We start from the raw sequence: 14739 nt of genomic DNA, 5'->3' as shown, positions 1-14739 counted from the left end.
GTGGGGGGTGTGCAGGAGGCAGCTGATCGATGTTTCTCTCTCATCGATGTTTCCAACTCTCTCTCTCTATCCCTTCCTCTCTGTAAAAAATCAATAAAATATATTTAAAAAAAAGAAAAAAAAAAGAAAGGGTCATTCGACCCCCAAAGGGGTTGCGACCCACAGGTTGAGAACCGCTGTCTTACAGAGTATGTTGAGGTTTACTTTGGGCCCATAGTTTTAAAGGTAAAATCTGCTATTCCAATTTATAGCTATTATCTCAAAAAATATTTAAGGTTTAATAAATTACTTACCTGGCCAGTTCCATAAATACTAATGCATCTCTAAGAGACACAGGCATGTCACTGCTTATTTTATTTGTTGGTGGTTTTTGCAGATCTACAATAAGCACACCATCTTCTTCTCTAAAAACTTTCATTAAAACAGCCTTGTTATTTACCATTTTCAAAAATTCTACTTTAGCTTCTTCTCCCCAAGCTTCATTCTGTGTAAAAAGTTAAATTATAATGTACTTCATAATTATAATTAGCTCTAATGTTAAAATATTCTGAATTTAGCTTTAAACCAACCAAAGTCTGAAAATCTGAGCAGAGGCACTGAGCCAACCACAGATATCAAGTAGTAGCTGGGGCCACAAACCTAAGGACAGTCTTAGGGATGCATAGAGTGTGGGTCATACTTTGATTTATAAATATTGTCTCAAGGTTCCATAGCTACTGCACTTCAGGACTTAGTTTCATGTCTGAATATTAGTACGAAGATTATAAATATTTCAAAAAAACCCCAGTATTATATATGAATTTTCCACTTAAATGAAGAAAATTCAAAAGACAATTTTTGAAGTATAATGAAAGCCATGCAATAGAATCAAGGTATTTCTAATCATCAGTTACCTTAGTTCTCATTACTAGCAATATGTGAAGTATACACTACTTAAATAATAAAGAAAAATATTCACCCATTGGAAAAAGGTTTTTTAAGTTGATTTTTGGAATTTTAAGTTGCTAAACGTAAAGTAAATTTTAAGGATCAAAAGTACACATCCCTTAAAAACAAAAATTAAAACATTTTTCTAAGATTTTATGAGCATAAAGGTAAAACCTACTCAGAATAAAAGACTTATAAAAGAACAATTTTACCACTCTGAGGAAAACTTCACTGGCCAGCCTATTATTTTTATGTTTCCTCCTAGTTTTTTATTCATTCTTTCAAATATCTGCTAAATGTCTACTATGTGTTATGATCTGTTACATGCCTGGAGTACAATGATGAGCAAAGACACAGACTTCTTTCATAATAATATAACAACCTGACATGCATCCTTATCTCCTAGGAGTTTGCAATGTTGCTGGGGAATATGCAGATATTAATAAATAATACAAAGCATTATGCTCATTATATAGAGTAATGAACAAAGTGCCACGGAAACAGTGAAGAAATGTACAGAAATACAAACCACAACATATTTTATTTCTCCACACTTATGTGACTCCAAAACTTAGTGGTTTACTTGGATATTTCACCTATCACTATGTTCATATATGCTTATTCCACTCAATTTCCCACTAAGAACATTTCCAGTTGTGGAAAGTGAAGTTCGTCTCCTTTTTCATTGGCACTATCAGATTATTATGTAAAATGTATTTATTAGAATTGGTGTCTTAAACCTACACTCAGCAATCTGACTGGCAATACCTAGCTAAAACTGGAATACTTTAGTCCCTGAAGAAGAAAGCATAATGTCAGTTTTACTTACTGAATTCTGTGGAACAATGTCCTTCAATGAGCATGGCTGTGCTAATGGCTGGAAGTCTTTCAGCAGCCCTTCAATATATGGTTCAGACTTCCTTAGGACCAGACATAAGTCATTTAGTACTATATGTTGCTCAGCAATGTGTTCTGATTTCACATGGGTATCACCAACTCTAGGAAGAATTCCGGTAACATTTTTTGAAAATAATGCTTCAAACCCAAACTTGCTTCCCCCCGTAAAAGTTATGCATTTCTAAGGATACTCTCCTTAGGTTAAATCTTCTAGAAAGTTATAGTCTAGTTCATACTTCCTTACAATATAGATTTAATCTGGCTTTTAAGTACAGACACTGTTGCTACCTATATAATTAAATCTCAGTTGCCTTTACCTGAATTGTCTTTCATATATCCACTTAAACTTAAGGGGATAACGATGCCCCCGAGGAGGAATCTATTTATTTATAAAGCTAAGACCATTAAGTAACTAGTGATCATGCAGTAGTTAATACTGTTCCTTACTACAGAAAGACTTTCAGTTTGTTTAATTTTCCTAGAACACTGAGGGAAAAAACATTTTTGAATATCTAGAATGAGCTAGACACTATACCACTTTAACATGCATTAATAAAATTATAGAAAACTGATAAAAATTTTTGCTCACATCATTCTGCAGCTAAAAAGGAACTATTTTTATGCATAATTCCCCTGCTTTGAAGCACCAAAGAAGAGTACTTAAGTTTGGATACATCAAAAAGCTCCTTTTCCAAGTTTCCCATCCAGTAACACTGATAAATGATAATACTGTACTAATTTAAATAGTAAGATAAATTATAGAGGAAACTTAGAAAGTATATGCCTTGAAAATGAAGAAATATAAATTACTCCTCTCTACCCTTTCCCAATTTCCTTTATTCTTTAGTATCGACCCGCTCCCCAATCACAAATGTTTCCAAGCAGGCCAGGAACACACAATAATTATAAAGTATCATACCCTGCAACAATTAGGACTTCAGAATTTCCAAAATCCACCATGAATATCTGTATTAGTGCAACTTCACTGACTGAAAATTTAGTTGCACTACAATGTTTTCTAATATTTTCATTTTCTATTGGAATTAATTCAGTGATAATTCCTCGACACCACATTCCATTTCCAATACTGCTGACAAATACTATTGCACCTAAATAATGAGAGAGACAATACATTATCAATGTTAAGGGAGAAAGAATACCTACTAAGCTCTAATTTACAAATGTGTACATTAGTTCAACTACTAAGAAGTCTTAATTAATTTATCTACTCATACTATAGTACTGTGTCAAGAGCTATGAGAAGGGTAAAGGTAGTATAGTACAGTGATGGCGAACCTATGACACGCGTGTCAGAGGTGACAAGCGAACTCATTTTTTTGGTTGATTTTTCTTCATTAAATGGCATTTAAATATATAAAATAAATATCAAAAATATGTCTTTGTTTTACTATGGTTGCAAATATCAAAAAATTTCTATATATGACATGGCGCCAGAGTTAAGTTAGGGTTTTTCAAAATGCTGACACGCCGAGCTCAAAAGGTTCATCATCACTGGTATAATATGACAGTTTCTGTTATACAGAATCTTTTGAACTAAATGGGGAGATAAAAACAAAAAATACTCAGCAATCACTTTTTGAGGACCTATGTTTCATGAACTATAACAAAGATGAATGAGAGCATGCTGCCATCAAGACACTCAAGAAAGCCCTGTCTAATGTTGTTAAGTGGTTAAAGCGTTAGCACGCACCAGAGTCTCAAATACGATTTCCGGTCAAGGACACATACCTGTGTTTCGGGTTTGCTCTCTGCCCCCAGTTGGTCGGGGTGTGTGTTGAAGGCAACTGATGTGTCTCTCTAACAGTGATGTTTCTTTCTCCCTCCCCCCCCACCCCCCTTCCCTCCCACACTCTCTCTGAAAAGCAATGGAAGAAAATATCCTCGGGTGAGGATTAGCAACCACAACAAAAGAAGACACTCATGAAACACGGGCAAATAAATGGCTTTAATACATTGTACTTATAACAATAAAGACCTTCTACCCTTGTGCATGTACACACATGTATGTACAGATATACACATACTGAAATCTGTAAAATATTTTGGTAACATAAAAAAGAATCAATTACCTTCTCTTGGTTATCGGGAGAATAAAGAAACAATGAAAGGCAGAGTGTGAAATGCCAAAATTAAATTAATACACAGTGGAATTGAGAGAAGGGGAAGATGAATCAAGGACCTAATAGCAGAGAGATCAGATGAATTACAAATTAATAACTGGGAGGGCAGAGAGCAAGAAAGAAAGAGACCTGAATTTGAATGCTTACTATGAGCTCAGCAATGTTCTTAGTATTTTATGTTTGAACTCACTTATTCCCTCAACAAACCTGTGGAGATGGTACTTCCATCACATAGATGAGGAAACCAGGCAAAGAGGTTGAAAAGCTAGCCCAAGCCACATGGCTACTTAGAAGAGGTAGGAGGAGAATGCAAGTAAACTCAGAGCCCATTCTCTTAAAAACTAAGTTATGCATCACAGAAAAATTTGGTAGTACTTGATCACTGATTATATACAGAGGGCTGTTGAATAATCCCCTCTAATAAAAACAGGATAGTAGAGAGGCACATCAAGGTGGCCCTTTAAAATGTTAAGCTCTACCAAAACATTTGTTTGGCCTTCAGATTGTTGTGGACCTTCTCTTATGTTTATATACCACATAATCAATATTCTTAGTTTTAAGCTACATATATTAAACCATTCTTTCTTGCAACAGATAAGAAAAAAACCCTGTTAAAAGCCATTTGTTGTTATATATAATGAAGAACAGGTAGGAAAAGGGAACAGCCTTCTAAAGTATCATATCACATTACTCCCCTTCTCAAAATATAAATGAGTATTTAAATCATGTGTACTTACCTTGAAATGATAATTATTCTTAAAACAAAGGATGACTTTTTGGCTTTCTTGGAACATTTTCTGAATGTAAGCTGAGGTCTTTTGTGCACATACTAAATTTTGGAGAATTATTTGCACCATAAAAATTAAGTTTCATACTATACTTCCCTCCTCTTAGATACTCATAATTTGTTATTTTTTGTTTTAAAATTATTAATTTTTGTCAAAAGTGTATGATAATCCTAGGCTTCTAATATTGTTAAGCTACAAAGATGAGCTGAGAGTTAATTACACTTTTAAAGAACTACTATATAAGGCTAAACAGATAATACTAAGTCAAGCAAATCATAGCTCTCTCTTATTACAGAGTGAAATCAAATTTAGTCAAGAGGGTTATAAGGAAAATATTTTTTTAAAATATATTTTTATTGATTTCAGAGAGGAAGGGGGGACAGAGAGAGAGATAGATAGAAACATCAATGATGAGAGAGAATCATTGATCAGCTGCTTCCTGCATGTCCCTAGTGAGGATCAAGCCCGCAACCCGGGCATATGCCCTTGACCAGAATTGAACCTGGGACCCTTCAGTCCCCAGGCCAACACTCTATCCACTGAGCCAAACCAGCTAGGGCAGGAAAATATTTGTAAGGAAAGCTTAATTATGGCAAATTACACATACCCTTAGAATTAGGATAGAACAATGAAGCTTCCCAACTACCTCCATGAGGTCCTAGGAAATGGATGCTGCTGTCCTCCTGCATCTCATGAAGCATTCAATAACATCCTCAACATTCACGTGTGGATATCAAGGGACTGTCATCACACTACAAGGAATCATCTTAGAGGAACAGTTTCCCCTGGAGATAAGGGGGCAAACTACTTAACTGCCCTGCCCTGAGTTTTATCATTTAAACAAAACTCATCTTGCTCCATAACAGAGTTTTTGTGTATATCTCACTCAGAGTCAATTTTAATATTTAGCTAACTTACCTAAACAAAATTTAACTTATGTTATTTATTTTTTAAAAAATATATTTTTTATTTATTTTTCACAGAGAGGATGGGAGAGGGATAGAGTCAGAAACATCGATAAGAGAGAAACATCAGCTGCCTCCTGAACGCCCCCTACTGGGATGTGCCCGCAACCAAGATACATGCCTTTGACTGGAATTGAACCTGGGACCCTTCTTCAGTCTGCAGGCCGACGCTCTATCCACTGAGCCAAACCCGTCAGGACACAACTTATGCTAAATAATTCCAAAACTTTCATGCTTGGAGTACAAATCTGTATTACACATTTATCTGGGCTGGCCAAATATTATATTTACATAAACCTGACATTTTAACTTGGAGTAATATTTCATTACCTAGCTCCAAAATGTCTGACGGATCAAGGTGTAAACTCTTATTGCAAAACTGATTGACCATCTTTTCCAATACTGTTGCATCATTTATTTGTGAATACTTCCGAATGTAGAAGTGGCAAGGATGTATTACATGACTTACAAAAACTAGCTCTGGAGAACCTGGATAAGAACATTTAAACCACATTAATAAACTATAAGTTAGGAAAATAATTCACAAAAACTGAATGCAATATCCTCTAAACAAATAATAAGTGCTTTGTGGCACTGAAAATTCTAGAACACTTAGGTCCCACAAGAGTCCAAACCCAAAATAGTAATTAGACAGCTAAAACAAATACTCACACCTTTGATAAATAATTCTTTATCTATCTGAACTGCAAATATTTTACTTGTAAAAATGTTAAGTAAGCAGAATTGCAGTTCACCTGGTAGATTCTAATGTCAGTTGTATGTTTTAACTCCTTTTTATTACAACAAAACTTCAGAATTTATTTATGAACATATTTGGAACTTAGAACCCCATTGATAATGATTAGGTTTCTACTTTAGCCTCCCAAGCCCTGTTTAATCTATACTATACCCAAAGAACTAATAATTAGTTCATAACCCCTCTGAATCCAAAATCTTATCAGGCTAGAATGGGGTGAAAAAAAAATGTCTGGGCAAAGTCAACATATTGAGCAACATTTGCAGCGCTTCTCAACCAGTGGGTCGCGACCCTTTGGGGGTCGAACGACCATTTCATAGGGGTTGCCTAAATACATCCTGCATATCAGATATTTACATTACGAGTCATAACAGTGGCAAAATTACAGCTATGAAGTAGCAATGAAAATAATTTTATGGTTGGGAGTCACCACAACATGAGGAACTGTATTAAAGGGTCGCGGCATTAGGAAGGTTGAGAACCACTGATTTAGGGGAAGATGAGTATGTTTTGATGGAGGCAGGGATGTGGCAGAGTAAAAGACAGTGAGGGATTTCTTGTATATAACAGTAATTAAGCCAAATGTTGCTACTGATAAGATCTCTGAAGTATAATGTTAAGAACACCATTCTGTTTTAATTCCTTTCTTATAGATATTAATAGGTATGCTTTGCTTTGTGTAAAAAAAAAAAAGCCACAAAAAAATAGAGTTAGAAAAATAATATGTGTATATCTGTTTGTATATGCATAAAGAAACTCTGAAAGGGAGAGATGAACAGGATGGAATGGGTTAGAAAAAAAGTTTCACAGGGTATTTGAATACATATATTTAATTTTTGAAAAATGTCAATGTTTTATCTAGTAAAAATGTTTAAAAAACAACCTCTAGGAGGACTGGAATTAGAGATATCCAATAATGGATCGTTATCTAATACAAATCACAAAATATAGCTATATTGAGGATGGGGTAAAGGGATATGTGTAACTGGGAAGACAGCTAGAGAAGTATGATATATTTCAGAAACATGTTTGCCAATAACCACCAAAACTTTTAACATTGAAAAGTAAGTTTTAGTTATCATTAAAATTCATTTTACTCATGGCCTCACACTACATAAGAATTACTATACATACAGTAAACTCCACAACATCAAGTTCAGAGTTGTTAAAGTACCTGCTTTTGACCCAAAAGGAGCAGATGATTTTTTCTGAAGAAGCTTGTTTGGATAGCTAGGTGTCCCCATAAGATCATCTGTGAGGCATGCTTCATCAAAAGAGAAAATAAAGGCAATTATACTAATTTTAAGTTGACAATGGTATACTATTGTTTAAAAAGCTGTACCTGAATGGACAAAATACTGGAAAGGCAAGACCCCTTGCATCAGTAGATAATGTCATGAGAGGCTTCTTAACTCACTGAGGTATCAGAGATGATTATACATTAGAACTGAGAAAGCAGCATGTCCTATATGTCTTTTTTCTGTATGCAAGTATCATTCTGGAGAGTCCATCAGTGAAACTAATGTGTGTGGAAGAGAACCAAGTGGGTCTTAAAAATGATCCTCAAAAAGACTGGTAGTGTAACTACACACAGTAGTATCTTACTGTCATGTTAGTGGTGAGAACACCAACACTGGAAATTTAATCAAATCGTTACGATAAATTTAAATGTTACAAAAGAGATGCTATTACATTCATGATAGTTCATTTTTAGAACAGATTATATCTAAGATTTAAGAAAGGCTGTTCTTAAATTTAAGGACAAAGTCATGAGATTGTTTCTATAAATTTCATTTATATTTTCATCTTTTATACAAGGTTTATATGTGGAACATTAAATAGTCAAATGCCCTACTTAAATCAAATATCAAATTTATAACTGAGTTTACCTACATTATTGCACTAAAAATAAAAATTATCCTACTTTAGAAAACGTGACAGTAGGGGAGCAGTGTAAGCTAATAGCAATTCCTTTCTGTGAAGCACAGGGACAAAAGGTACTAACTTTGTTTCTAATTACAGACATGATCTATTTTTTCCTTGCTTTTATATTGTCACTCACTTTCCAGGTTTTCTTCAATAATTTCTTCAATGATCACATCAGGGCTAGATCCCATCTGGGGTAGAGCAGCAATGCTTTTAGGGGATGTTGTTGCAACAACTTCTTTCTGTGGCTGAAAGTTTTTTGCTTCCAAATGCACATCATCAGTTTCGGGTTGCAAAGGAGGTGGTAGGGGTTCATTAGTTAGGACAGGCATGTCAACCTTTTTTTTTGCTGGCGATAGGAATGTATCACGACAAGAAAATTTCTTTTCGTGATTATATTTCTTTTCAAGGTTCTGGCCAATTTCATTTTCTTGGGGGTATCTGTTGAACACAGAAGCATACATCTACTTTAGATCACTTAATAAAGTCTCTATGTCCACCCTCAAGCCATTTCCTTTCCATAGGACAGTTAACACTTGTGACACACACAAAGGGGTAAAATTACACAGGTGCTCAGGACACTTTTAAACAGCTTTCTTGCAATATAATTGACACAAAAGAAAATTCATTAAATTTTACTAAATTCACAGAGTTGTGCAACCATCACCACAATCTAATTTTAGAACATTTCTATTACCAACCGCCCCCCCCCAAAAAACAAACAAACAAACAAACAAAACAAAAACAAACTATGGCCCATTCCCAGCCCAGGGTTGGAAAAGGGCAACAAGAAGTGTAATCAATGGGACGCTGAAGAAAGGGCTTGACAGTCACCCCACAATGATCTGATCCTAAAAGAGCAGTGGATATACGTTTTCAAAAGAAGTCATTTTGCTTTTGCTTAGGTGTTTGTTTTCAAATTATGTTAAGAGTATTTCTTCTTTTAATTCACTGGCTTAAAAATAAAGTGTAGGAAACTCCACACTGTCTTCCACAAAAGTTATAAATGGAACTCCCATTTGACCCAGTAATCCCATTTCTAGAACTATATCCCAAGAAACCAGAAACACCAATCAGAAAGCATATATGCACCCCTATGTTCATAGCAGCACAATTTACAATAGCTAAGATTTGGAAACAGCCTAAGTACCCATCAGCAGATGAGTGGATTAAAAAACTGTCGTACATCTACACAATGGAATACTACGCTGCTATAATAGTAAAAACAAAGGAACTTTTACCATTTACAACAGCATGGATGGAACTGGAGAGCATTATGCTAAACGAAATAAGCCAGTCAGAGAAAGATAAATATCACATGATCTCACTCATATGTGGGATATAATGATCAACATAATTTGAATATATCCAGAGACAAATGGCAGGGGAGGGGGGTTAGAGAGCACCCAAAGGACTTGTATGCATGCATACTAGCATGACCAATGGACATAGACACTGGGGTAGTGGGGGCTTGCCCGGGGTGGGAATGGCTGGGAGGGTGGGAAGGAGGTCAATTGGGGAAAAAGAAGACATATGTAAAATTTTAGACAATAAATAAATAAGAAAAAAAATAAAGTGTAGGAAACAGTGAAGGGTATGATCCTAAGCAAATTGTTAGAAACCTCTACCTTGTCTAGAAATCACCATTAGTCTGAATCCTTTGGGTAAGGCTTTGAATATGACTATTCACTAACTCACAGCTGATTATTTATTCCATTTACTCCGTATTTTTCTATTTTCTTCATTTAGCTACACAGATTTAGGCCATGAAGTTTGTAAGTATAGAAATTTTATCAAAAAGATAAGATTGGATCTCAAAAGCTTGTATTTTAGTTAACCCATGATGGATTTAACTTGGTTACAGATCAGCATTTAGGAAGCATCTATACTAATAAAAGGGTAATATGCTAATGAGACCGGAAAACCTTCCTGGAGACCTTCTGGACGTCCTTCTGGACAAAGCAATGGTGGTGGGGCCAAGGCAGAGGTGGTTAGGGGCGATCAGGTCGGCAGGGGAGGGCAGTTGGGGGCAAGATCAGGCTGGCAGAGAGGGCAGATGGGGGCAAGCAGGCCAGCAGGGGCAGCAGGTGGGGGTGAGCATTGGGGCCAATCAGGCTGGCAGGCAGAGTGGTTAGGGGCAATCAGGCAGGCAGGCAGGCAGGTGAGCGGTTAGGAGCCAGCAGTCCCATATCGCTAGAGGGATGTCCGACTGCCGGTTTAAATCCGATCCCGCTAAACTGGCAGTCGGACATCCCCCGAGGGGTCCCAGATTGGAGAGGGTGCAGGCTGAGCTTAGGAACAAACCCCCCACCATGCACGAATTTCATGCACCGGGCCACTAGTTTTAGAAATAAGAACCAACAAAGCCAGATGGATTCAGTAATGATAAATCTTATCTGTCTCTTTCAACAATGGGTGTGCATTTAACCCACATAAAATAAGTACATGTGGAATAAAGGTCCAAGCATCTGCTGAGGATGCATATATGTGCACAGCTTTGCAATCCAAACATTTCTTTTTTTTTAAATATATTTTATTGATTTTTCACAGAGAGGAAGGGAGAGAGATAAAGAGTTAGAAACATCGATGAGAGAGAAACATCGATCAGCTGCCTCCTGCACATCTCCCACTGGAGATGTGCCCGCAACCCAAGTACATGCCCTTGACCGGAATCGAACTTGGGACCTTTCAGTCCTCAGGCCGACGCTCCATCCACTGAGCCAAACCGGTTTCGGCCAAACATTTCTTTTTATAGTAACTTTTATCTGGCCTTACTAAGACATTCAATAATTAACCAACTCCAGTCTTATAGGTAAACCCCTCCTTTGACTTCTAGAACACTCTTCTCTTGTTTGTCTTTCAGCCTCTGCCTGCTCCTTTTCAGTTTTCATGTTGTTTTGTTTGTTTGTTTTTCAGGTTACTCTTTGTATGTCCTAAAATTTCCTCCTTTTCCAGGTTACTGTCCTTGACCTACTTCAATACCTGCTTTCACTGGGCAACCCATTGTTTAATTACCACTTGTAATCAGTAGATGCAGGTTTTATAGTGAAACTTCCCTAAAAACTAGGAAAATTTTTAAAAGACTATTGAGTTAAATTTAAAATCAAGACAAGATAAACAAACTCTTTAAGAGACAGAATAACTTTTGATATTTAAAATATTTGATAGTAACCATATTTAAGTTATGAAAATGTCTGTAAAAGACATGACTGAAAAAGTGATTATCTATGGAAGCACAAAAGTAAAGTCACAGAGGCAAATATGGGGCAGGGCTCCCTATCGAGGAGGATGACTTGAGCCAAAGTTCTCTGGGAAGCTCTTCCCTGTGGTGGCGAAGAGTTATCTAGGCCTAATACTGTTAGGCCATTTAATTAATTTCATTCCCTTTATTCCAAACAAGACTGCAAACAAAGCAACTTCTGACAATTTGGCTTCTTGTGTTTATCTGGATATTGGAGAATGCCAGCATTAAATTGATAAATTGGCATTCTGACTCTATTTCAGTTTTGTGAACTTGATGTCTCTGAGTTCTTCTGGCTTAGTGTGGAATGGCTCACATCTATTCCTGGGCTTACAAGACCATGGGCTGCACTCTGCTTAGTTCCCTACAGCAATAAATGTGATGCTCCTTGGGGGATGATTTCCCTCAAGACACACCACCTACAAGTGAATGAACTTCTTTTCTTTTGGGGTTTATAAGTCATCTACCAGTATATTCTGACTACTCCTAAACCCTGAATCAAGTCCAAGACCACATCTTAAAGTTTCAGCACATTTAACCAACTGCCATCTGGACATTTTTCCCTAATACCTGGTAAACAGCACTTACTCAACATATCTACTCTTCCATCTCCCAACTTTTCTTCTTGCATTCCCAGTCTTGGTGAGTAACACCACAATCCATCAACTTAATCACCAAAGCCAGACCTATAAATCACCCAGGATGCTTCCCTCTTCCTTACTGCTCACACTCAATTACAAAGTTTTATCAATTTTCCCTACTTAGCATTTGTTGTATCTATCACTCTCTAGTGTTATTACCTACTTTTGATTTCTCATCATTTGCTGATATTGATTAAATAGTCCAACTGATCCTTCAGCCTCCAGCCTCATACTCTTCCAAATAATACTCTGTATGACCACAGAATTAATGTTTAAAAGTGTAACCTAATTATTTTACTTTCAGGCTGAGAATCTTTTTGTGGTTTGTCTATAGCTGTGTTATTCAACAGAACTTTCTGTGATCATGAAAATGTGTTGTGCTGTCCAATGTGGCTACTGAGACTTGAAATGTGGCTAGTAACTAAGGAACTGAATTTCTCAGTTTATTCAGTTTTAATGAATTTATGCTTATATATAAATGGCCACATGTGGCTAATGGCTATTACAATGGACAGCATGAGTCTAGAAAATGAAATTCAAACACCTCTGTACAGCATACAAAATTTTTAGAATTTAGCCTCTATGTTCCCTCTGCCAAATGCAGTTCCCTGAATGTTGTGTGTTATTTCACTGCACACATGTCTTTCTGCTAAGATCCATTGCTACTCATTTGTCATGGCTAAGGGCAAATAAAAATCTCCTTTTTCCAGGTCCCTTGTTATCCCCAGAACTGACCACTCCCTTCCTTTGCATCTCCATTAAATTTTGCATATATTACCATCATAACAATTATGCACTTTGTTGTTCACATGTGTCATCCTCTACTTATTGTAACTTCTCTGACATATATCTCAACATCTAAGGTTATGACTAGCACAAAATTAATGTTCAATGTTGGCTGAACAAATGAATCTCTAGAAATAACTTTGGCACACATACCAATGAATACTGATCCCTCCTAGATCTCTTTATTCTTAAATATTTTATGTAGAATATAACTGATTGAAGCTATTTTGCCCTTTATTATTTTTCAACTTTTGAGTCATATATATTATAGTAAGCATCAATTTTCTTGTCTCTTAGGCTGTTATTAATAGTATGTTGTCATTCTTATAAATACTTACTTTGTTGAGTCTTCAAAGTCAATCTTTATCATACTGTTGAACACAGAGATGATCTCACTGCAACTCATATTCAACCTACAATAAATACTAGCATGTAAGTAAATATCCTAAAACACATTTATTACTTTCTCTAAACAAAAATCAGTTGCTGACATAAAAAACTCTTAATGACAGAACACTTAAATAACTTTCTTACTTATCATAAATTACACTTATTTTTACTTGCTTGCTAAGTTGGAAAACATTTGTGACCCAAATTTTCAATTTATAATTGCTTGCTATTTTAATAAATCTAGGCTCTAATATGTTTTTATACTTGTTAGGTTCTCCTAAATTATAACTTACTTACCTCGGAGATTTCCTTAGTTTTAGAGCACTAACTTGTGGCAATTCATTCTCAAAGGTTAACTTCAAGGCGCGAATAATCTAGATTAAAAAAAAAAGTGTCTATTTTGTTAATTAGACAAAAATAGACCCAGAAACATAGAAGCATGGAACAGACTGTCAAACCTCAGAGGGAAGGCAAGGGAGGATGGGTGGGAAGAGATCAAGTGAACTTGTATGCATATATGCATAACCTGAGGACATAGACAATGGGATGGTGAGGGCATCAGGGTAGGGGGATGGGAGCAGGCATGAAGAGGTCAATGGGGGTAGAAGGGGAAGTTATATAATACTTTCATCAATAAAGATTAAAAACAGAAATCTGTTTTTGTTTATCAGTTTATGTTGTCCATAAATGAGTGAGATCATGTGTGGGAGTAAGGGGGAAAGAGCAACCAAAGGACTTACATGCAGGCATAGAGGCCTAACCAATGGACACGGACAATAGACACCAGGGGGTGAGGGCATGAGCGGGGGGTTGGGGTGCAATGGGAGGACACATATGCAATACCTTAATCAATAAAAAATAAATAAAAAAGGAGACATACCACTCATATGTAAATTTTCTTTTAATATTGTTGAAGCTGAGTAAGATTTTAGAAGAAAAGGTATATCCTTTAGGCATTTCACTAATTAATGTGTTCAAGATTTGATTTTAAGGATTTGAAGGAAGGAATGCAAATAAGTGTTTATGACTTTTTCCCCTAAAAGAAATTTAAAACTTTTGGAGATATTTATTAACAGACTAGGGGCCCGGTGCACAAAAATTTGTGCACTCGGGGTGGAGGGGGGGTCCCTCAGCCCGGCCTGTACCTCTCTGCAGTCTGGGACCCCTCAGGAGATAATGCCCCGCTGGCTTAGGCCTGCTCCCGTGTAGCAGAGGGCAGGCCCAATCCCTAGGTGCAGCCCTTGGTCGGGCTCAGAGCAGGGCCGATTGGGGAGTTGGGG

General features: G+C 36.4%; 1 protein-coding gene across 1 annotated transcript in view; it reads right to left on the bottom strand.

Annotated features, from left to right (window-relative positions):
* LOC102751807 (RING finger protein 17) overlaps positions 1 to 14739 on the bottom strand; it is a gene marked incomplete at its 3' end in the record, with an annotated part of 67294 nt that overhangs the window by 1263 nt on the left and 51292 nt on the right. The window contains exons 8-14 of the mRNA XM_006765066.1: positions 13757 to 13833; positions 13408 to 13482; positions 8538 to 8842; positions 6049 to 6207; positions 2744 to 2933; positions 1757 to 1925; positions 294 to 484 (exon numbers count right to left, since the gene is read on the bottom strand). Coding sequence (XP_006765129.1) covers positions 294 to 484; positions 1757 to 1925; positions 2744 to 2933; positions 6049 to 6207; positions 8538 to 8842; positions 13408 to 13482; positions 13757 to 13833 — 1166 coding nt within the window. The remainder of the gene's footprint in view (positions 1 to 293; positions 485 to 1756; positions 1926 to 2743; positions 2934 to 6048; positions 6208 to 8537; positions 8843 to 13407; positions 13483 to 13756; positions 13834 to 14739) is intronic.

The sequence above is a fragment of the Myotis davidii genome, unplaced genomic scaffold, assembly GCF_000327345.1.
Source record: "Myotis davidii unplaced genomic scaffold, ASM32734v1 scaffold701, whole genome shotgun sequence".
NCBI classification, from domain to species: domain Eukaryota; kingdom Metazoa; phylum Chordata; class Mammalia; order Chiroptera; family Vespertilionidae; genus Myotis; species Myotis davidii.
The sequence above is the reverse complement of the archived record's forward strand: the minus strand, read 5'-3'. Positions and strand labels throughout refer to the sequence as shown.